Source organism: Pollicipes pollicipes, unplaced genomic scaffold, assembly GCF_011947565.3.
Source record: "Pollicipes pollicipes isolate AB1234 unplaced genomic scaffold, Ppol_2.1 Scaffold_4295;HRSCAF=5057_pilon_pilon_pilon, whole genome shotgun sequence".
NCBI classification, from domain to species: domain Eukaryota; kingdom Metazoa; phylum Arthropoda; class Thecostraca; order Pollicipedomorpha; family Pollicipedidae; genus Pollicipes; species Pollicipes pollicipes.
The window spans coordinates 25,961,008-25,984,972 of record NW_023596461.1 but is presented as its reverse complement, the minus strand read 5'-3'; the positions used below and the strand labels follow the sequence as shown (position 1 = coordinate 25,984,972).

The following is a 23,965-nucleotide window of genomic DNA, read 5'->3' as shown; positions in this document are numbered from 1 at the left end:
TTTGGCTCGAATACTTCGAAATCCGTTTGGTCCTATCGGGTGGGTCGGGAGCCATCCTGTCCGTCTAGCCCCATTACGTTCCATCCGGTTCTCTCCTACTCTGTCCGATCCCGTTCGGCTCTGTTCAGCTTCGTCTGATTCCGTATGGTTCCGTCCCATGTGATCCGGCTTCATGCGGAACTATTATCAAGTTTGCAGCAACGTTTGGTTTTGTGACGTCACAAGCAGCTGACAGTGTTTGTGACCTATACCTTCTCCCAAATAGCTGCCTGCTGCAAGCCAGGATTGAGTGTCGGTGGATGCGTAGCAGGGGCTGGGTGCGCAGCGTGGCGGTGTGAGGTAAAACGCAATGCACGGTTGTTATATGGTGCATGCAACTAAGTGAAGATGCTAAAAATATTTTAAAATGTCCTGTGTATCTGCGGGTGTAAATGTTGCATGGGTTTTGCTCTAGATCGTTCAGACAGTCTGCGTAGGTGCGAAGCCTACACAGCCGATACCGGATTTACTGGGGGGGGGGGGGGGGGGGGGACTAAACCAAGGCCCCATAACAATGATAACATCAGGAAGGAGCTAAACCATTTATATTTAATACCACAGGTTTTGCCACAGGCCTAATACCACAAGATAAGATGCCCGAAGCCGACAGAAATTTGTCCTTCGGTGACCCCATGCTACGGGAGGGACAAAACGGTCGACCAGGTCTGTTGACAGCTGAGCTCCGAACACTGATCGGCATGCATCCGAGCTCCGATCGACATAAAACTTTCGCAAATGGACGCCGCTTATTCGATAACTTGTCTTGACATGACATGGTGACCTTGGGTGAGGTTTAAGGTCACCCAAAATAAAAAAACTGGAAAAATAGTCCGCAGGCAACCCATGCTCCGAGTATGGGGCCGATCGGCACCAAACCTTCGCCAATCGGTGTGCCATAGTCGATAACGTATCCTTCGCGGGGCATGGCGACCTGGAGTATGGTCAAAGGTCACCAGAAACGGCTGAAACCACCTCAAATTGGCTTGCACGCAACACCACGCTCCTAGGGGATTGGAACGGTCAACATCCTTTGCGCCATTCTTCACCATTCTATGCGCCATAGTTGAAATCCCTGGTTCCATCCAGAACATGGTGGCCTTGAGTTAAGTCAAAAGTCATGTAAAACACCTAAAACCACCGAAATTGGCTGCGGGCAACTCCTCACAGCCGAAATTCTACCCTTTCCAGAACATGGTGACCTTGTCTCAGGTCAAAGCCAAAAAAGACCCCAAACCATCTAAGTTTTCTGCGGATAACCCCGTGCTCCGAGTCTGTGGTACCAATCAGCATGAAACCGTCACCGATCAATGCGTCATAGTCGATATCCAATCCTCTCCAGAACATGGTTACCGTGGGTCGGGTCAAAGGTCACCAAAAACGGCCGGACCCACCCGAAATTAGTTACTAGACAACCCCATGCTCCGAGCTCACGGAACTGATAGGCACCACACCTTCACCAATTGATACGCCAATAATCGATAACCTGTGCTTTCCAGAACGTGATGGCCTGGGGTCGGGTCAAAGGTCGTCCAAAATCGGCCATAACTGCCTGAAATTAGTTGTTAGACAGGCACGTGCTCCGAGCTTATGGAACAGATTGAGACAAAACTTTATTATTATGAAATTAGGGCGTCAGTAATCTACGCCGAGCCTATTGGACTGATCAAATCCAAACCTTTACCATTCGACACCACACCATGACTAAACCATCCTCTCCAGGTGACGCTAACATTGGGTCAGCTCAAAGGTGAACAAAGTCGTCCGAAATAAAAAAAAAGCGCTGCGGACAGCCCCATGCTCGGTCTATGCAGCCGATCGGCACAAAACCTTTATCAATCGATGCGGCATGGTCGATAATTTACGCTTTGGAACATTATGATCCTGGATTATGTCAAAGGCTACCAAATTTGCCGAATGCTGTAAAAATTAGTTTGCAGATAATCCCATGCGACGTGCGCATGGAGAACACAGGTTTAACGCTTAGTTTATGGTACATGCTTGGAGGCCATGCCTTGACTAAGAATGGAGATCCCGTATAGTTTTTTTTTCTCTGCAATTTTCGGTACGGCCTAATGGGATAATTCTGAGTTGTTTCCCGGGTAGTCAAGTACACAACTTTCGATTTGTTTGGCTTAAAATAAAAGAAATGCTTTGGTATGTGAAAAGATCATGCCGCTCCCCCCGGTGGCAAGATATTTAACTCCTTGGAACTAATCAAATTATTGGATGAGTTAATTAACTTTTGCTGCAATTGCAAAAGTTCCCCATCCATGCCAGTAAATGGCATGTTCCACATTTGAAGGCATTAAAGCAAGCATGAAATGTGATGGAAAAGGCTTCCTAGCCGCTACTGGTATGCTCTCAGTGCAAAATACCTGCCAAACAACAAAAATTAACTGTTTAGTAAATATGCTCCTCAATACGTCATCGTTTGATTACGTCCTCGAGCGCGTTATGACTTCCAGAGTCGCTGCCAGGCTAGCCTTGTCAGAATGTCGATTGGTAGCGGACGGCCTGACTTCACTTGTGGCTACTTCTACGCGCCACAAAGCTGTGTTAGGTTGTCAGCCGTTTAAAAGAGTGTTCAAGCGTTATATATATATATATATATATATATATATATTATGTATATATATACTATATGTAGTATATATATACTTATATATATAATAGTATAATATATATATATGTTTGTGTGGTGTGGTGTGTGTGTGTGGTGGTGTGCTGTGGTGTGCGTGTGCGTGTGCGTGTGAGTGGGTTTGGTTTTTTTGTGTGGTGGCATTTGTGACATTTTCTATTGTAGTCTTATGTACGTGTTTCGTGATTTTATGTTCTTTATTTGTATTTGCAATTCTCTGTTATGACACCATTCCTTACGTCATTTAGTTCCTGTCTTGAGTCTACCGTCAACCAGTACGACTGCCCAATGCCTGTATGATTATCACTAAGCGTGGTTTGTGCTGTAGATACCGGCCCTCTCGTCTTCGTTCTTCCTTTATCCTGCATCCTTGCGACGCCCCGCTTATCCGGGACAGGCTGCATGCGCCAGCCATGAGTGGGCTGAGCAGCTTCCTGGTGGGATCCCCGTCCAAGCGCTAAGCACACACCCCGCAGAGTCTTTATCTCTCTTTAGTTCCGTCCTAGCTCTCACTATGTGGACTTGGTTTCGGCGGTGGGTCCCAGGTGCGTGTAGCTCTGCCCCACCTTTATCCATTCTCCTCCATTCTATAGTTCTGGGATGATTATTGCTGGCTGAAATGGCTCTAGTCCAAAAAAAAACCAAATGACCAAACAACCAAATGTGCTCGGCACTTGCATTCAGGGCGTTCAGCTGCTTGGAAGTCGACTTCTGCCGGTGGAAGTGGGGACCTGGTAGGAGTGCTAATGTTCTCCAGACACGACTCAGCCAATGGTCATATTTGCATTGACCTCGAACTCAATATGGCCACTGAGGAAGCGGAATGCGTGCGACGTCCTATGACGTCATACATTTCTTGGCGCATTCAAAATAGGCGGCGCAAAATAGTCCGCGCAAGTTCCACAGAGAGGGCAGTCCAGATAAATGGCACAGAAGAGTTGAAACAAGTCATTAGTTACACGGATGGAGTTACGTTCAGACTATCGCCCTCGCATGGTGTGTTAGCTTGTACACAATGTTCCGATCAGTTCACTCTCCGGCTGTCGTCGGGTACTATGGAGTCCTACCAATGGCTGGATGAAGGCGGGCTTGCAGCCATGCATATGTCACGTCCCGAATCGGCTCCTTAGAATCACTGGGATTTGAACCAGGGTCTTCTGATTGCGACTCTTTTGCTTTACCAACTGAGCGTGTCTTGGCGGTTGTCGGTTGTTGAACTTGTCCTTCCCGGTTAGTTCAGCTCAGCCTATCAGGGTCACAGATAAAATGATCCTTGTGAACGAGATTTGTTACAAGACTGACTATGATTCCCTTACACTACGGTCATTCTTCATTTACGTTTCTCGAAGTCCTCGGAAAAGTGATAGAAGCCTAATTTTAATTATGTCTGAGAGACTGGAAACGTGATGGGTTCCATTGCCTTGGACAGATCTGACAGCCAAAATTTTAAAGTTTTGTCATGGAACTAATCTGGTTATAATACAGTAATGCGCCCAAAAGTTCGTAGCTTGGGAGTGATGAGGGAAGTGGAGGATAATGATCTCGAGTGGTCAACAGTTTCAACATGTTCATCCAATATAAGGCAGGGCCTGGGGCCAGCGACAAAAAAAAAAACACTGGGAGGAGCGTGCGGAAAAAACCGAGAAAGCTGGAGATACCCAAAGCGCGAAGTGACCCCAGCATGTTGCGGGCCAGTGGCAGCAAGGGTGGTCAAGGTTCACAGGTATTGAATATTGACCCTAAACAGTTAGAATATCTGGTAGAGTCAAGAGGCTCTGAAAGTATCAGAAACTCTGTATAGGTGAACGTAGAAACGATCGGGGCTTGCGATTATTTCAGAAGGCAACTGGAACAGCCGTGAGGTTTCCGAAGCATTCAAGGGGACCCACGAGCGCGGAGCTCAGAAGCAGTGCGGGTGGGTGGTGCGGGGGGGGGGGAACAACGTGCTATGCAAGACGGTAGGGCTAATTTTGATTATCTCTGGATTTATAGGAGCATGTTAGGCTTCGCTAAGTTGGAGGTGGCCTTGCCTGGTGTTCTGGCGTCCTTGCATTGCTTATATATATATATATATATATATATATATATATATATATATATATATTGCATGGCCAAGCTGGCTCCGTACACCCTGCATTTGGAATGACCACCCGTTGGACCATTGGCAGTTACTTTGGCCGCAGGAAGTTTCGCCATTTCAAAGGCACTGCGGTAGGGATGCGTTGCACTACAGTTGGCTTCTGCACTAAAGGGTTTTCTCTGTGGATCACAGGGCAGTCATGGTGCAGGCTTGGTACATGGCCGAGTTGGGTCCTGGCGACGACCAGAGGCTGCCCCACAAAACCGATCCTGTGCAGCCAATCACCATGGAGGAGCTCAGCGAGCGCACGGGGGTCCTCTACTGGAAGGTGCGTATTGGATTTTTTCTGTTGTGGTGGGCTCGCCCTAACGCTGTGGTGTGTGCCACATACGTCGATTGTTTTTTAAGGTGTGTGTTATCAGTAGGTTTGGAAAAATACGCGTTTCGGAAAGTGCAAGGCATGAATACTGGAAAAGTTGTTTTTTCGTTCAAATGAACGCATGCAAACTCTGAAGTCCATGTGACAAGTTTGAGCAAGAGCGCCTCGTCCCCACATGAAGCGTTTCTTCATGCTTGAGGCGTTGCGGCTTCCCGTGGTTACATGCTATTGGAGTCGGTACCTGTAACCAGGGGAAACCCGCCGCTCAGGCGGGAGCAGTAATAACGGCGTTGTACGAAGTGGCGAATTTAGGCAATCATCAAGAAGGGGTCACCCAAAGTCGTGAGGGAGCTGATCCGCTGAAGGTGGTTGTCACGCTTCACTCTAATCTTACCACGAAATCAAAAACTTCAGGTCTCAGTCATATCATTTTCAGAGCGCCCGTTATTTCGAATTTTGCTGGAAAGCAGCTAGCCTTTGTCGATGGATACGCCGTATGGTTGCCCCAATATATACTCAGCGTGGTAAACATGACCTTGCAATGCCCACCAGATTTTCCCGCAGTTTTCAGGTTGCAATAAACGCGTTTCGATGCACCCGAACAACATGAAAGACGCACGTATTAGGGTGTCACGCCGTTTTTATCCATGGGACGAAGTGATTAGTGACGTCATATAATCAGAATCTGTATGACATGTTGTGTGAAGGTTAACACCAGTGATAACGGATTTCTGCATGGAGCAGCGAACGAATTTCTACGGGGAGCAGCATCTCTGTCCGTATTAATTTCAAGCTGCGTGCTAAGTGAAGCTTTGATTTACGGTTCGGGGTAGATTTGTGAATCAGTGTCGGATTTGCCTGACTGTCTTGTACAATAGGCGGCCTTCACCCTGCGAAACAAGATCCAGCAAACAAACGAAAAGAACACCACGATGTTACGACGTCGATGCAGCTCACGAATTTGCTTGCGATGACATTTCTTCAGCGACTTTTTCAATTTTGCGCGCTGCCTGGCGAGAAACAATAATAGCACGTCCCCGGCCAAACACGGATCGCGACAAGTTTCACGCATCTTTGAAGGCATCGAGTTCTGGAAGCAAAGCCTTCGTGATAGTTTCACACATCTTTGGACGATCTGGGAGCGACGTGGGAAGCGACGCAGGTCCAGAGGATGATCTCGAGCTCTTTGTACAGCGCAGTCTGACACATGTGCCCCGTCACGGATGGCTCAGCGGTTCGTCCTGCCCACGTGACCATGCTGAGGTACGCCCGCGTCCCTGTCCTGCCCACGTGACCATCTGAGGTACGCCCGCCCCTGTCCTGCCCACGTGACCATGCTGAGGTACGCCCGCGCCCTGTCCTGCCCACGTGACCATGCTGAGGTACGCCCGCGCCCCTGTCCTGCCCACGTGACCATGCTGAGGTACGCCCGCGCCCCTGTCCTGCCCACGTGACCATGCTGAGGTACGCCCGCGCCCCTGTCCTGCCCACGTGACCATGCTGAGGTACGCCCGCGCCCCTGTCCTGCCCACGTGACCATGCTGAGGTACGCCCGCGCCCCTGTCCTGCCCACGTGACCATGCTGAGGTACGCCCGCGCCCCTGTCCTGCCCACGTGACCATGCTGAGGTACGCGCCCCTGTCCTGCCCACGTGACCATGCTGAGGTACGCCCGCGCCCCTGTCCTGCCCACGTGACCATGCTGAGGTACGCCCGCGCCCCTGTCCTGCCCCGACGTGACCATGCTGAGGTACGCCCGCGCCCCTGTCCTGCCCACGTGACCATGCTGAGGTACGCCCGCGCCCCTGTCCTGCCCACGTGACCATGCTGAGGTACGCCCGCGCCCCTGTCCTGCCCACGTGACCATGCTGAGGTACGCCCGCGCCCCTGTCCTGCCTACGTGACCATGCTGAGGTACGCCCGCGCCCCTGTCCTGCCCGCGTGACGTGACCATGCTGAAGGTATGCCCTCGCCCCTGTCCTGCCCACGTGACCATGCTGAGGTATGCCCGCGCCCCTGTCCTGTCCACGTGACCATGCTGAGGTATGCCCACGCCCCCCAGCCCAGCTCCAGATTACTGAAGAGGTGGGTTGGTGCGAGCCTCGTTTCCTAGAAGCTAGGATTTTATTCGCTGCTGTCTACCACGTAGCCTTCCTTGTTGTTATCGGCTACCGTGGTCACGAGAACGCTTTCAGGGTGCGCGAAACACACGCGTTACGCACGACCTTGGGCTCATGTCCTGAGATTCCGTTGCCTGCAGTCTCAGCAGATCCGCGACGTGGAAGAATTGAGCAGTGCTGTGTTGCTGTTGTTGAACAGTGCTGTGCGATTGCCGCGTAGTTCGGCTGTGACTTCGCGACCTCGGAGTGTACTTCGATGTGTGTGCCGCCGTGCACCTCCTCCATCGGTCAGAGCATCGGCCTTGTAACTCACTTTTGGCGGGGTGGGTGGGTTCGAGTGGCTTCGGCGCTGGCTCAGTGCTCACGGCTGTGGTGGTCTGCGGTCGGTGGCGGCGGCCGCTCAGGTTTGATGAGGTCAGAGGGCGAGGTGGACCGTCCCAAACATCTGGGGACATAAAACTTCCTGCACATAATTCTGCCGCTGAAATGAAATTTCACGAGCGGATGGCGGGGTCATTGCTCATATAACTCACCCTTATTGGCATAAACGCCGGTTCTGTAAATCTGTCCAGCCAAAATGTTCGGACTAAATTTGCACAGAAAAAGGGAAGAAAATCATCTGCTTCACCCGGCTCGTTAGACATGCTCGTAGCTAATGCGTTCCAATGGTGGGGCGCATCCATTCAAGACGATAGTGCGGAGAACTCTTGTGTGCATGGCCACTCATGGCGGCGGCCGCCCAGAGGGTTGAATGGCAGGTGCTCATTTATGTGGTAAGTCGTTAATGACATCTCGCGTTCCCATCGAGACCAAGGTCTAATGAGGTTAATAGAATCATTTCAGGAAGCAAAACTGTCTGGCACACGTCGTGCGCGATTGTCACGATGAAAGGGGGTTACTCGGCGTGCGATGGATGGAACTGCACACGTCACTACGTTGGATCCGGAGCCGGGTGCGATGCTAGACGCGTTCACTTAGGAGCGTCACGTGGTGGTCACGGGGACGTCCGACGCCGCGGATGACGCCAACTATCTTAGCGAGGGGAGCACGTGTCTTGTCCACGGACGGATGCTCTCATTTTCAGTGGTGACCGGGGCGTTGTGGTGCGGCGGTAGTAGTGCTCCTGGCGGAGTCTTCCTGCCTTCTGTCTGTGTCTGTCTGTCTGTCTGTCACATTCTTCAGCAGGAAGATGCCAGTGTCAGCCAAATGCCTATGGGTAGGGATTGGGAAGCTGGCCAGCTGCTGAGAAGATATCCGAGCAGGGCCTGGGCTGGGGAACGCCCTTCTTCCCCAGAGGCGTTTCCAAGCTGAGGAGCCGCCGGGCGGACTGCTCGTCGTGGAGACGCCTCCTGACAGTGGTATTCGCAAGCAGGGATTCAGGCTAGATTTTGGATACGGACTTGTATGCGCTAGAATGGTGCTCAGCGCATAAACTAGTATCTGTCAAGAAGACTTAACCTCTCAAGGTCTCCCTTCAAAGTAAGATTCGTGGTCTTATGTCAGGAACTCCACATCACCCAAGACATACCGTCTGATGTCCGTCGTGTGACGTCATCATAACGTGTGACGTCCTTTCGTGGAATTTGACTTACGATGCCCAGTGAAACATGCGTGAACATCGATTTTGTTAAATTGATATTTTTAAGCGGCCTTGCGTTCATTCCAATTCATTTGAGTGGGTCGTTAGTTTATATTGAAGATACGTAGGCCTCGTAGGGTTTAAGCGTAAAATCAGAAGGCGTCTCATCCTAGAGCGCTAGAATTATAATCAAACTACAGCACTGAGGTAATGAGTATCCATTATGTTAGCGCGTTACATGCTGTCACCCGTGCTAGAGCGGACATGCAAGGTCTGGATGCTTTTCAAGAGCTCAAAGTATTGCTATATGCTTCTGGCTCAGATGTAGCAACTCGCTCCTGTTTTGAAAGATAGTGTAGCAGGAGGGGAACTCGCGCTGTGTGAATCGGAGTTCCTTCCACCAAGAAGATGTCATCTTTCCAACCTAGCTTTTCTGGATTTCAATGTCTGGTGAGTTCCAGCTCTCATGATATTGTTATGCCTCTGATAGCTCTACCAGAGACATGCGGACGCAAATTTAAGTATGACGGGGCATTTAGCATAGAGACGTGACAAATGTGCAACAAAAATGATGTGTTGTATGTCACTTCAAACGCAACTCCTATAAGTTCGCCAATACCATTTCCGTACCTCCATCAATCACGCAATGATGGTGTGTGGGAAAGCTTGGAACAGATGTTGCATAAATATACGAAGGTCCTTGCAGCGGATATGATTATAGAGGCATGGCGCTGACTGATTTGTGGGCATATCTTGGCGGAAAATGTTCTTTCAAATATTTTGGCAGAGGATTTTGCTCTATGCATGCTTGATTAAAAACGACCGCTGATTCCGTATTAATAAGGTTTCTGTTACCTCGTTGTAGGTTCCGAGCTTTCAACTTGGCAGTATAAATAGAATTAATGGGGCTTTACGTCTCACCGACTGCCAGGGTCATTTCGAGACGGTAACTTTGCAGTGTCGTTAAGGTGAAAGATTGCTCGTACAAGTCGCTCATATTCGTCGATGTCTGTACGCTGGAAGTTCCTTTTCGGGGCTGTGATGGACGAACGTGTTGTAAAGTTGAAGGTGTTGTGATAGGCTCCCCGCTTGGACTTTTATTCGCCAATTTTTTACGGACCATGAAGAAGTCGACGTTATACATTGTGATGACAAAAGACCTGATGTTTATTGTCGTTATGGGGACGGTATCGCTGTGCAGATATGGGATACTGAGCGACTGGAGCCGCTCAAAAACGCACTTGAAGAGCGCTTTGGCTTAAAACTGACAAGATAACTAAGCATAGATAACGTAATACCCTTTCTTGACGCGACTGTTAATGGCCGAGGACAGCGATTTAGTACGACTGTATGCAGAAAGTAGACTTACAACGGGTGTTTCTTAAGCGCTGACAGTGAATGTTCCCAATGCTTCAGAATTAGCGTCATAAGATCATTTCTTAAGCATGCATTTAAGCATTGTTCTGATTGGACAAGAATACGTTCAGAATGCTACGAATAAGCTAATCTCGATGAACAACGCTCTTTTTCAAATTCTGATGTTGAAAATGAAATACAATGACACATGACGACACATTTTGGCAATAAACCAAGACAAGATTCACAATAAACCATTCCACGATTGCCCAAAACAAATGACATCCGTTTACAAACAAGACGAAAAAGATACACGGAGGGATCATCTCCCGACACGCGTAAGGTAAGAGCGATCACAGAATAGACATTGTCATTGGTTATCGCAACACACCCTTCTCATGAGAATCAGCCCCAACGAACTAGATAAGCTGAATTTGTAAGCTTCTTTCCATACATTCCCTGGGCGTAATCGCGACTCTCACCATGTCTGATAATGCTTATACGCGACGGGACACCTCCAGAGCACATGTGACGCGAACATTATAAGACATCACCATAACTGACGGACAACATTGACATCCTTCAGATATGCGATGTCAGAAGACGCGTTCAAATTTGGGAAAGCGTGACTAGCTAATGCTCTCCAGCCCTAAATACACACTTACTGCACAACTCTTCAGCTATGAAGTGTTGGCCGATGGCTACTGTACATGTGATTGTGGTTTTGTGTCATTGCAGTGTTCCTTTTACGGATGTCTTTTATGCGCACGCAAGTAAACATAGGAATATTTGCCTTCTCCGTCCTAAAAGATTTTCTGAAGATATCAATGCGCATATTTCGTCCTTAAAAAATCTCATAGCTTTTCACTTGTGCACTTTATTTCTCTGCCGATGAGATGAGGCCTTGAAACGTTAGAATATCCAGATATCGACACATATGTAAATCAGTTTATGCGAACAATCTTTTACCTAAACGACACCGCAAAGTCGAAAGCCCGGAACCTCGAAAATGCATCTAGAACCTTATTAATGCGGAATCAGCGGTCGTTTTTTAGCAAACGTGTAATGTGATCGGTGGTTTTATAATTCACAAACTGTTATGTTGCTATGGGTGTCACAACATCTCACATAATAAGCACCTCAACAACAACTCACCGTCAGGCCGCTTGGGTGAAACGTGCTTGCTTGATGCTGCCAGGCGATGGCAGGCGGGCTGGCGGCGCGCTCAGTGTGTGACTGGAGCGACTGGCAGGGCTGCGCAGGCGCGCCCTCACGCCCCGATCAGGAGGCTCAGCGGGACCCGGCTCTAACTGGAGGTCGCCGGGGCGAACAAAAGAAGAAAAAAGACCCTCCGGCCTCAGCGCCGCGGTCATCCGGTGCGACTGCTACGTGCTGTGCCGCCCCGCAGGTGGGGGATGAGGACGTCGAGGGCTCGCCTCTGGTGGAGAAGATCCGTGCCGAGCGAGGTTACAACTACAAGGACGTCATCACCGTCTCCCCGGGCCGACTGGACAACTTCGAGGCGAAGGTGAGACAGGCCCCTGAGCTGGAGTCTCGATTTGTCCCACTGCTTCGTATTCCGCCGACGCTCAATTAGGTGGTTTCCTTGTTTGGGACGGAGATGACTGTGTTTATTGTTTTTAGCGGACCCACAGCTGCGTTATGTTCGTCCGGTGTGAAGGCCATCTTCCCGACCCTCCACGGTTGACCAAAGTTATACGGGTTTACGGAAGGTTGGAGACGAGTTATTAGTATCACGGATATAATAATTGATTGGAGTATCGTCCTCGATTGGTGTAACAAACATGCCTCACCTGGTCCTGCTCCTCGGTCATCCACCGACGAAAGAGTCGTCTGCGGAAATAGCCGCGGTGCACCCAGATATATCTCCTGCTCTGCACCGTTTTAGTGATGGATTTTATGTTTTCTCCGCCGTCCATTTTTGGTCGGTTGTCTTGGGCTGTCGACATTACCAGATGCTGGTGTGACCATTTTCCAATATGACTGGGGATAAATGCAGGACAGCCAGGCGGCAGGCGTCATTGCCGTAATCTGCATCAAGCTGCCTGACACAGATTTACCGGCGAGCAGTGCAGATCGTAATGCAGTCGACCGTGGGCGCCAATGCGACATAGCTCAAGAAGCAAGTGACATCCACAGTGATTGGGGCTGTGAGGTCCTGCGTTCCCACGACGTCGCCGAAGCTGCGCGGGGTCCCTGGCCCCGGGTGGCCGGAAGAACGCAGGGCGGCACTTTTGAAACGAAGGCCGGCGTTCGAGGTTTTTGGTCGCTGCGCAACTACAGACAACCTGATGGCGCATGAAAAGGGCATAGCATATGCAAGAATACTAAACGCGAGGCAAAACCGCAAAACCGCTCATGGAGTATGCGAATCTCGTCTCATATGTGAATGGCTTAAATCGTCAAACAACGCCCGCTGCAGCGTGCCGGCGAGTCAGATGCGTCCCCGGCCGGCAGGGTCCTGAAGTCGCCTTTCACGTGGGTGGTGGGATGATGTCGCTACTTACAGAGAGGTGAAGACGAATCTACAATTGCTGGCATGTTCTATACTAAGAGTTGGTTGGAACATGCAACGTTCAACTGCTTTCTTTGTGCTTTATATGGTTTCCGTTTTTCAGGCTCCGATCGCCGTTTCGAGGGAATCCTGCCCAAGTTCAGGTGTTCCTCACTCCAGTCATTTCCATTTTCCTATTCCATGTATTCCTCATTCACGGGCTTGACATAACGGTTCGTTGAATATCTGAAAGTCGCATAAACTGCTGCTAACTTGTCAGTGCCACATAAACCCCTGTCCCGTGAGTGCCGTCCTGGGTGAGCTTCATGGTCGAGTGGAGATAATAAAAATAGATGATGTATTTTCGTGGGGCGGCTGTGGTTTCATACACCTATGGTATCTTCCATCCATCGGGCGTATCATTTGGGCTTTAAGCTCGTGTTCGTCATATCCGCCTGCTCGAATTCGTGCATGGAAATTATCCACTCGGGAAGCGCCATGTTGCTACCTATGGCAGTTCCAACCGGCTGCAACGTATAGGCGGCAGTTCTATCACCTGTCAAGGTATTCCCAATTACAAGGTACCGGAGGGCTTGAGTCCTGTTTTAGCTCGGATGTGGACATGCCCACTTGTAGTTCATTTTTCCTGCCTGTTTTGATAATCATCAAAGTTGCGCAGCAACATGGAAATGTTCTGTTGTTCTGTCAGCTCGGTTCAACTAATATTGATACTTCGGTTCTGTCAGCAGCATGGAAGTATGCTGACAACTGGAGTGTTTCATATAATTCAGTTCTGTTCTCGAAGTACTATGCTCGGTTCACTGCACTGTTCACAAATGTTACATCAAGCTGGCGTCCCGGCACAAACTGTATTAGGCTACTCAATTGGCCGCGGCCGCGGCACCGAGCCCCCCCCCCCCCCGGCGATCAGTGATCACGTGACCAGACCGCTGCTCCGTTCACCGGCACCCCTTACATCTCAGCAAGGAACCGCCAACACAAATACGAAATATTGGAATGGGTGCAGGCCTCTGACTCTAACGATTTCTCTTTTGCAACACTGGGTCATATCATACACTGGGTGAATGTCAATCAAGGATGTGAATAATGCAACGGCAGCTAATACGGATCATATTCATAATGGTTTGGATATTTAAGGCGCTTAAACTGTGTCTATATATCTTGCTGTGATGGATACTTTTGTCTAATTAATTTTGTGAACAATGACAATTGATTTTTAAATATAATTAATTTTTTCTCCAACCGGCCGCGTTTTGAAGAATATTCAGTTGTCTAGCATTCCTTTCTTGTTCCCGTCATTGAAAGCAGGGTTTCAATAGGATGCATTTAGCATCTTTTGAAACACGATTCGTTTTCCATCCATTCAATCCGTGTGGCTTGAAATTCCAAATTCCAATCCGGTCTCAATCCGGATGTTTCCTAAATTTTCTGGTCCGGTCCGGTCTAATACACCTGGCGAATCCATCTTCTATCCATGTAATTTATCCAATCTGTTAACTGTTCTATTGGGCACGCATGAGCTGGCAAAACGAACCATGCAACTCTAAAGGAGGCATATCGTTTGACCACACACTTGACACTCTTGCCCACACACTATCGCTCGACCCCACCGACATGTTATGAAGGAACGCAGCATGAACGATATGTAAAACCACACGGCCATGAAGGAAGACACACAGAGTAGCTGTTACGTACATAAAAGCGTTTATCCTCCAGGATCGCAGGTGGTTTTCACATGCGCCTCCTTGGTCCTCACAAATCACTGGCAGATGCGCGCCTGAGCCGTCCGGCCGGCTCGGGCGGAGCGGCCGGACCTCCTCCGACGATACGTGTCGACACGGTCCGGCCGTGTCCGACACGGTCACTGACACGGGCTCTCCCACACCGTCTGAACGGCAACGAGACGGGCCGGAGCCGACCGCGGCCGTGCGTCGGGTCGCGTCCAGCTAGCGACGTAGCGGCGTGCGGCGCCGGTAGAACTTCATGCCGGCCAGCTGCCTCGGGCGACAGGAAGTCCGTTGGGTCCAGGTAGCCGGCGGGCAGCGGGCGGCGTGGCGGCTGAGGCTCGTCCTCGGCCGGCCCGAACTCGCCGGCCACCTCCGGCTCGGGCGCGTCCAGACCAGCGCCGGCCAGCGCGGCCGGCTCACGCCGTCGCTCCGCCGGCATCTCGCTGCCCGCGCTCCACCGCCACCAGACGCAGACGCCGGCGTAGGCCCACAGGCCGACCAGCAGCAGCGGCCAGGCGAACACGAACAGCACCAGGCTGCAGCACGCCTGGTAGGGCCACGTCAGCACGCGCAGCGCCAGCAGCCACGCGTGCACAACGAACTCGACGAACGGCCGGAGTATGATGGAAGCCTGCACAGCGACGCAGTGCAGGAACGCGAATCCTAAGGAGACCATGCCTGCGCCGGGAGGGCGTGTCGACGACCACCGGAGCACGTCACCGGGGTGGTCCGCCTGCTCACCGTCCGCCATGGCTGGGGCGCGGTGACCAGGTCACTAGGACGACCGGCCGTGGCGGCCGACGGGCGCGGCGCTGCGCCGGGACGACGTCGCCTGCTCGTGCACCAGACGTTTCACCGACCGGCGCCGACCCCCCGCCTGCGCACCTCGACAGCCAGTGCCGGCGGGCGGCCGCTGCTCTTCGGTCGCGTGAAGATGGCCGGGCACGATCTCCCAATCACAGCCCGCGGCGCACCGGGCCAGCGGCCGCGCCTCCACCTACGGCCGGCGTGCGGATAGCGTGGGCCACGTGACCACAACGCGGGTTCAAAGGTCACGGCGGCCGCGCACTTCGCCGGCCGCCAGCGGGTCGGAGTGTTTACCTCCGGGGCGATGCAGCTGTGGGTCGGCGGTGACCTTGGCAGCGGTCGTCAGCTGGCCTGACGTCACAGACAACGACTGACACGGCGTAGGTTGAATGAATCGGCAACGAAGCCTTGAGGTCCCAGCACAGTTCATATGCTGACCAGCGAGGCACAACATTGAGCCTTGTTACCCAGAGCGTGAGTTATATTCATAAAAGTGACGTCATGGTTTAGAAACGGGTTTTTTGATGTAGAAAACAGTCTTCTCGGCCCATTTATTCCTCTAGCTCAATTATGGGGGCCTCCATGATCTGAATTTTTGTTAGTTTGTTGTCTACGGGGAGCTGTAATGCCTGAAAGTGTCGGGAGAAAAGGGGCTTCCTGACAATTTGGAGGGGCGGAAACATACTTTTGGCTGCTCCCCCCTGCAGCGGTGTTCCTGGCGGTGGCACGTAGTTTTGGTTGTGGGGGATGAGGGTGGGTTTAGCCATCGGTGCTGTTTGCTCCGGAGCTTATCACTTGATGCTCATTCCCAAATTTTGGGTACATTATGTCATAACATTTGCCAACTTCACTGCTTTGCTTGTACCCTCAGCTGTTACGGTTTTAGCTGCCGTTGGGAGCAAACGCGATTCTTAAATCGGTGGGGTGACGTAGTGTTCGTAGGCGCACTGCTATTGGCGACAAACATTTGCTTCTATGGGTCGGTCCAAATCACGTTACGATAGACGGTAAGCTGGAGAAGTTCAAACGATGCAGAAGTTAGACAGGCATGCTGCATTGTCACAACAGTTGTACCAGATTCTCAAGTAGAGGAACGAGTAGAGTACGGCAATTTCGGAATAGGGCTGTGATAATAAAAACGCTACAGAGCTGAATATGGGTCGGTGATTTGAAAATGTTTAAGCAGACGTGAAAATCGCCTCCGGAAGTCGGTAGCAAGGACATTCAGCATCTCTAGGTACCCCGGGTCATCAGCTCAGTTTAACCGTGTTTGCGTTCCACGCCTCGATTTTGCACCACCTTGTTTGGGAAAGGCTTTTTGATCACGACGTTCCAAGGAAGTAGACCTTTTGATGAACAACTAGCATACAGACGGGATTATAATTGGAAGCGTTGTGGAGCACATTTGACGGACTGAACGTGCCCGCAGTTTTGGACATAACTTGAGCACTTGCCGCTGTCGCTGTCACTGATGGTATTTGCGGGGGAAGTTGACCAATGTGATTTTGCATTTCCGAAACAATCTTGGAACTGAGCATTTTCCATGTTACGCATGGATGGAGGGAAGGATGGAGGGAGCATAACCAAAGTGCTAGACAGCGTAACGCCACGCTCAAGTGTGGTTACGAATTACCCTAAATCCTTTAAATGCTTTGACGCGTCGTTGTCCCATGTCGTTGGATTCCTGTCATAACAAGAAACACACACGTATTTGTTTCACGCCTTTAGCTGGGTAAGGGGCCAGACGGACGTCATGCTTAGGTAGCCCAGCGTTAGATAACCCAGCGTAACCAGTGCGGAATGGTGGGGCTGAAACGGCCACAAATGCAGCTCGTTGTTGTAGGACTGCCCCGTTAAGTTTACTTAAGACTAGTGAAATGATTAGATGTACACTGGTTCTGTATGCCTGAGATCGAGAGACATCTTCTGTGTGCATACATTACATATCACACACATGGGCGTACCATGTGTATGACATGGCTCCGCATGGTGCTTCAGTGTTCTCGTGCCGGCACACTGCGTATCTCAGATCCAGATGCGTGTCACGCAGCTCCCAGGCAGTGGGCAGCGCTCTCCTCCGCGTTTGCTCCGTGCCTGCCTCAGGTGAAGATGTGTGCAACGTGGCTTTCGGCGACGCTAGCGCGCTATCACTGGCTCCCTCCCCGCCCCAGATCAAGATGTTCTTCGAGGAGCACCTGCACGCCGACGAGGAGATCCGCCTGGTGCTGGAAGGCTCGGGCTACTTCGACGTGCGGGACCGGCACGACCGCTGGGTGCGCGTGCTGGTGGAGCGGGGTGACCTGCTGGTGCTACCGGCCGGTATCTACCACCGCTTCACCTGCGACGACAAGGTGGGCATGCTGGTGGAGCGGGGTGACCGGCTGGTGCTGCCGGCCGGCATCTACCACCGCTTCACCTGCGACGACAAGGTGGGCATGCTGGTGGAGCGGGGCGACCTGCTGGTGCTGCCTGCCGGCATCTACCACCGCTTCACCTGCGACGACAAGGTGGGCGTGCTGGTGGAGCGGGGTGACCTGCTGGTGCTGCCTGTCGGCATCTACCACCGCTTCACCTGCGACGACAAGGTGGGCGTGCTGGTGGAGCGGGGTGACCTGCTGGTGCTGCCTGTCGGCATCTACCACCGCTTCACCTGCGACGACAAGGTGGGCGTGCTGTAGGCGCCTCATCTGGATGTAATTTCCACTTCTGTCCGCTCTTTGTACCGCTAAAACCAGCATAAGCTGGCGGAAGCTTAGAGTGCCATAGTTGCATCTTTTATCAAGTATAGCATGTCATTGTTGTCACCGCTGTCCTAGCCAAGTGATGAGGAAAACGAAGTAATTCAACGGAATGGTTAATTGCGTAAAAGTACAGGCATGACGAAGGAATGGTAGCTCAAAATGATAGCGCCTTAATTTAGGTGAATTAGAAATGTTTCTCAAGTAAAGGGAATTGGTGAAATGAAATATGTAATGTCAGGCCCTGCTGACTGCGAATTGGTCAGTTTTGGGAACTCTGTGCTTGTGCCTTTGTTACCTGAGTATTTTCTGTTCTATTATGTGCTGCACACCTTTAATGCCATTACTCATATGTATTTTTGAGTTGGGTCTAGTGGTTACCATCGTTTGAATGTTTAGACATTCAATGAGCTTAAACGTTTTGCAGAGAACAGTAATTTGCGTTATTCTCTCACGATGTCGTATCGAGAAGTTAAAAGGAACCAGCTGCATTTTAGCTCCCTAATCTTAAAAACGTGCTGTTTAACCTGTTAAATTGCCTAGACAGGTCCCGCCACGAACTAACGGGTCCTGCAGATACTAAAACGCCCGACAGCAGGTATGGTGAATGGGAATATTTTCTGGTGATCGAGGCGATAACAGATGTGAGAGCCATCCCTTGTTACCATGAAGATAATGCCAGAACCCAAGCCAACTAAGGTGAGCTGGCTAAGTGACTGAAACGCTCTCCGCAGCCAAGTTTATCGGTTTGCGAACATGTGGGAAGGTGCGACTTTTGTGGCAATTTAAGTTGCGGAGTCCCACTTGCGTACGAAATACATTGAAATTATACCTTGAAAACAGAATGGTTGGCCATGTATCTGCTCTGCAGTGGCACAGGCAGGGGGGGGGGGGCACGGGAGCACGTCCTCCCCCCCCCCCCCCCCTCCTGTTAGGTTCCAAGGGGCCCGAATGATCCTTGAGACCGACTTTTAAGGGTCCAAATGCCAGCCGGAGATCGTATGCAGGAGCCCTGGCCAGTAGGGCCTTGCACCCTAATACCAGCCCGAGGGCCGTTTTCGCCGACCGGGATCTCCTGAGTCGATAAGGGCTTATATGCCGATCAGACGCTACCACACAGTCGGCTCCAGCCCGAGGGCCTAGTTCCCAAGCAGGGAAAAATCCAACCCAGCGTCTGTCAAGCCCACAGTGCCTAACAGGGCGCCCCATGTTGGCAAGGGGCTCCGATTCGGTCAGAGGCAGTGTTCGAGGACGCCCGAATAGAACCTGGAGAGAGGGTGCCGGTAGTGTAGTGGTAAACGCGTCTGCGTTAACCACTGCGCGTCTGGGAAACCAGAGGCACGGGGTTCGATTCCACGCGGTGACCGCCCTTCCTTCCAAGGTGAGAGGCAGGCGACGCCATATAGCCTCAGCAGCTGAGTGCGTCATAAAGCCCCAATGACAGAACCTGGAGAGCCCATCGGGACCGACAATCAAGGACCAGTTGGGGGACCGAAGGGCACGAATGGCTGGCAGGCGTCTTCTTTAGGGATCCCGGCCTGCGGACAGGCCCTCAGATGACAACCAGAGGGCCCTTTGCCCCGGTTAGGGACCGCCTGAGTCGATATGGGCCCATATGTGGGTCAGACACCACCAGAACCACTCAGTCGGCTCCGCGTCGATATGGGCCATTTCATGGGGGTCCACTTCCCGGGGGTCCATTTCCCAAGCACCAGCAAGGCGGGGCCCGCGATTTGCATTGGCCCGAGTGCCTGAAACAATGAGGGCATCGGCCAGGGGCCCGCAGCGCTTAGCAAGGGGTCCGGTGTCAGCAAGTGGCACCGAGTCGTCGCCAGGAAGTTGCGTTGGTCGAGCCCTCTGATAACGAAAGGAAATCGGGAACGTATGATGTCAGTTCACGTTGAGACAATGGAAGGACCCTGTGCCTGTCAGGAGCCTCAGTAGCGATCTGTGTGCCCGCCAGCAAAAGGGCCGTCAAGGCGAACTGAAGTTAATGTGTCAATTATTAAGTCACCTGTTGCGATCAGGGGTCTTGCTACGTCGGTGAAGATTCCTGCGTCGATCCGGGGCAACCGCGCGAGTCAGAAGGCCTATCGTGTCAAGGAGGAGTTCAATGTGATACGATAGACCCTTCTACGGGCCTCCGGACCGGTGAGGGGACATCGCCCCTGTGTCACCAGAATGGGGGCTAGAAAGCACCCCGCGCTGGGACGGAATGGCCCTTCAGCCTTGACCGGGGACGATAACAGGCCCCCTTATGTTCTTCTCAATGGGCGCCTCGTCTGAAAACGTAACGGGCTTAAAGTGTTGAAGATGGGTCGAGATGAGTCCAAAAATGGAAAGGCCAATACATGTTGGCCTGAGAACGTGCATTCTTTTGTGGAATTAACTAGTGAAACGAACTACATCGACAAGTTTGAGCCCGCGCGCTTGCAATCTTTGAGCAGGAACAGCGACGGCCGGGGTTACGGTTCCCGTAAAACCGAACGACGTTGGCCACTGCGAGTGACATCAGGCGGCGGGCGCTGTGCGCGCGAGAGCGACCGCCGTAAAATCATGCTTCCGAGAGTTTGGTTTCAAATAACTACGTACCGTTTACGGTTTGGACTTGATCGTACCAGCGGGCACCTCCTTTCGAATTTTGAGATTGTCCTCTGGATGTTACAGCAACACTAAAAATAGAGGTTCTACCTGCACTGCTCCAGTTCCACCACCAGATTTTCGTCCGCCCGTTATCCGCCACCAGTGTTAGCCAAGGGGCGACGCCGAGCAGCTCATGGAGACTGTACCTAGGGCTTCGAGGTTTTTGTTGTTAAGATTTTCGAGCGTGCATGTTTTACACTGCGTTACATCATGTTTCTCACGAATCGATTCTGACTAAATGTTGACTTTTTCAGGCAAACATGGGTTGGTCTCATTAATGCAAGTTATTGACCCATTTTTGTCCACAATTTACATTCACAAGGTCCTCAGTATCTCTGTAGGACCCAGATCGAAATTCTGGTAAAACTTGTGAGTTCTATCGGTTAGGAAGAGTCGAGTGAACCATTGTTAAATGAAGAACGCCGGTGATTTATTCCATGTAGTTGTCTGACGCCTGATTTCTTCAACTTTTCCTTTTACTTCAAAATGCAGACACATGTTATCTCGCCAGAGCTTTTTGCTTCTATTCCAGTTGTATAAGGAAACGTAGTAAACAAACAAAGAATACCATGCCCCTCTTTAAGAATTGGGTCATATCAGGCAGCTGTTTAGGGGGAAGGCGCCTTCCACCGTCAGGGGACCCTCTCTCAACCTCGTGCGCCTCACATTGCCAAGGCTCTGGCTGCGACCCTGCTGCTCTGCCTTGATTATGTCAGTCAAAGAAATGGATGAATTTGTAATTATTTACCGTTTTGGTAGTCATGACCGACGTTTAACTCAAAGCGGTCGGTGTTTTGACTCGATAGTGGTCACAATAAATAAGTCCGTGAAGCTGGGTATTTTGCATGCCCCGAGCGTCCGCTGGGCAGGCTACAGTATCTCGTTACGGAGAGCGGCTTCGGAAACGCGGCATGCCTCCAATCATCAGGGCTCCTATGGGTCGGACAGTTTTGAGATTCGATACTGATTTGTAATCAGCATGTTCACGTGCATCGTTAGGTCTTCGGTATCTTTGCGCGAGGGAGCCGGGCCGTGACGTAGACGAGGTCTGGGCCCGGTTTGCATTCGTGTAACTGAAGAATTAAAAATGTTACCTTTGCAGTGCTTATTGGATAGGGACGCGAAATCAAGGTAGTAGTGCAATGTTGAAGTTTTTCTCCCCACGTGTGAGGGCTCAAAAGATATTGCACAATTTTGTATGAAGCCGTGATCCTTGTTGCTGAAAATTGCGTAAATCTGCGATTAGTGGCTGGAAATATTGCCGGCTTCTAGAAAGTGGGAAAGCGGGCAATATGGGCTGAGCCACTGAATCTCGAACTTTGTTCACAGTTCAACAGCTGACCCCACTCGTCAAAACATGTTTTTTACACCATCACCGAACATCGTGTTCAAATGTGGGTAGTGATGCGTTTGGAATGGATGCATACATTCCAGGTACCATATATACATTGCCCGGAAATCTAAGACTGGTTGTGAAAGGCAGCCTTTTCGGATGGAGAAAATGCAGGCCATTAAAGTGGTATGAAGCGGGCGTTTTCGGCATTATTCTTCTCCCAAATTTGGGGATTTCTTCAACCTGGTGTCGGTGTGGAAGCAGAGTATTTTCTTGAAAGTGTGACACACGGAATCCAATGTCAAACTGAAGCGTGTAACAGAAAGTGTCGAATGGTTAATTTTCAGGTGAAAGGAATAGTTAGTTCTTCAAAAGCTATGATCCGTGTGAGAAATTTAGACGTACTAATTAACTGGGTCGGCAAATGCTGTTTTTTTTTTGGGGGGGGGGGTGAAAGACGAAATGGGCGAAAGCCTTTGGGTAAAAAACGTGAAATGAGTATGGAATAAATATTAAAAATTATTCTTAGAGAATTAAGATCCAATAATGAAATGAGAAATTGAAAATTTGAAATAACAATTAAAATCCGACAAAAGACGCGAAACGATACGTGAGGCGGCCTCTTTGTTTCTTTTTAGTTCTAGACGCTCTTGCACGGCGCAGTTTCTTTTTTATCTCCAGACGGTCCCGTACGACGCATTTTCCTGTTTATCTCCAGACGATCTCGCACGGTGCAGTTTCTTTTTTATCTCCAGTCGGTCCCGTACGGCGCATTCTCTTGTTTATCTCCAGACGATCTCGCACGGCGCAGTTTCTTTTTTATCTCCAGACGGTCCCGTACGGCGCAGTTGCTTTTTCATCTCCAGACGGTCCCGTACGACACATTTTCTTGTTTATCTCCAGACGATCTCGCACCGTGCAGTTTCTTTTTTATCTCCAGTCGGTCCCGTACGGCGCATTCTCTTGTTTATCTCCAGACGATCTCGCACGGCGCAGTTTCTTTTTTATCTCCAGACGGTTCCGTACGGCGTAGTTGCTTTTTTTATCTCCAGACGGTCCCGCGTGGCGCCGCGTCGGCATCCGTACCCAAACCCCAGAGGCGTGGCCGGGCTGGACCGCACCGATGACTGACCTTCAGCGCCCCGGCCCTTTTCCAGGATTACATCAAAGCGTGCCGCCTGTTCTGCGGCGTGCCGGTGTGGAAGGCGCACAACCGCAGCCCGGAGACGGAGGCCATGCCGGAGCGCGGCTCGTACGTGCAGCAGCTGCACGGCACCGCCTGAGCCAGCCGGGCCGGCCCGAGCGACGGCCGCCGCCGTCGTCTGCCCAGCGGCCACCACGCGCTCCGGCCGAGGCGGCCGCGCCGGAGCCTACAACAGCTGTCTCATCAACATGCATTGATTTATGTACGCCCTGTAATCTGTCGAGACGGTAATGTGCATGCGTCGTAACTTGGGTAAAGGGGACTAAATTTGGAGCGGGCTGCGGTTGCGAAGCTGTCGAGTAGTCAGCAGTGCTGTCGTGTTTGCTGGCCGTGTCTGCGCGACACCAGCACGTGTCTAGGCCCGACCGGTATCTTGCAGACACGGTGGTAGCTGGTCGTTGGAGCCATCCTGCCGCCCTCGTTAATATGACGAGGTGGTGAGAACGGCGAAAAGCGAAAGGGAATTAACAGGGTGGGGCGACAGGGGTGAAGCCCGCCTCAGTATATGTGAGTGCCTTGTGGACGCTTTTACGTTGTATGATCCACTCCGATGGCGTCTGCGCTGCGGAAGTGGGTCCTAGAACCAAGCCGGCTTATTGTGCGTCGCTCCTCATGTTATCCATGGGTGTGTCATTTGGGAAATAGCATATTTTCTAACGGGAACAGTCTGTGGTGCGAACAGTCTGTGTGATTTGTTCTCTGAAACCGCAAGCGCTCCCAGGTCATTGGTCTCCCGGGGCTTTCGGGAGGACCCCGGAGACGGCAAATTGCTCAAGGCTGGTGAGGT

The 23,965-nt window shown here is 51.3% G+C and overlaps 1 protein-coding gene across 1 annotated transcript; it reads left to right on the top strand.

Moving 5' to 3' along the window:
- Positions 1 to 258: 258 nt before the first annotated feature.
- On the top strand, positions 259 to 23,298 carry LOC119096440 (1,2-dihydroxy-3-keto-5-methylthiopentene dioxygenase). Its single transcript, XM_037219348.1, has 5 exons — positions 259 to 339; positions 4,950 to 5,085; positions 11,599 to 11,718; positions 17,432 to 17,611; positions 23,132 to 23,298. Exons 2-5 carry the CDS (start codon positions 4,957 to 4,959, stop codon positions 23,255 to 23,257), a joined length of 555 nt encoding a protein of 184 aa, XP_037075243.1. The 5' UTR covers positions 259 to 339; positions 4,950 to 4,956; the 3' UTR covers positions 23,258 to 23,298.
- Positions 23,299 to 23,965: the final 667 nt, after the last annotated feature.

Coding starts and splice junctions, on each gene's coding strand:
- LOC119096440 (XM_037219348.1), top strand. CDS start 4,957: ATGGTGCAGGCTTGGTACATGGCCGAGTTGGGTCCTGGCGACGACCAG. Junction 5,086..11,598: donor CGGGGGTCCTCTACTGGAAG/GTGCGTATTGGA, acceptor GCCGCCCCGCAG/GTGGGGGATGAGGACGTCGA. Junction 17,612..23,131: donor GCTTCACCTGCGACGACAAG/GTGGGCATGCTG, acceptor GCCCTTTTCCAG/GATTACATCAAAGCGTGCCG.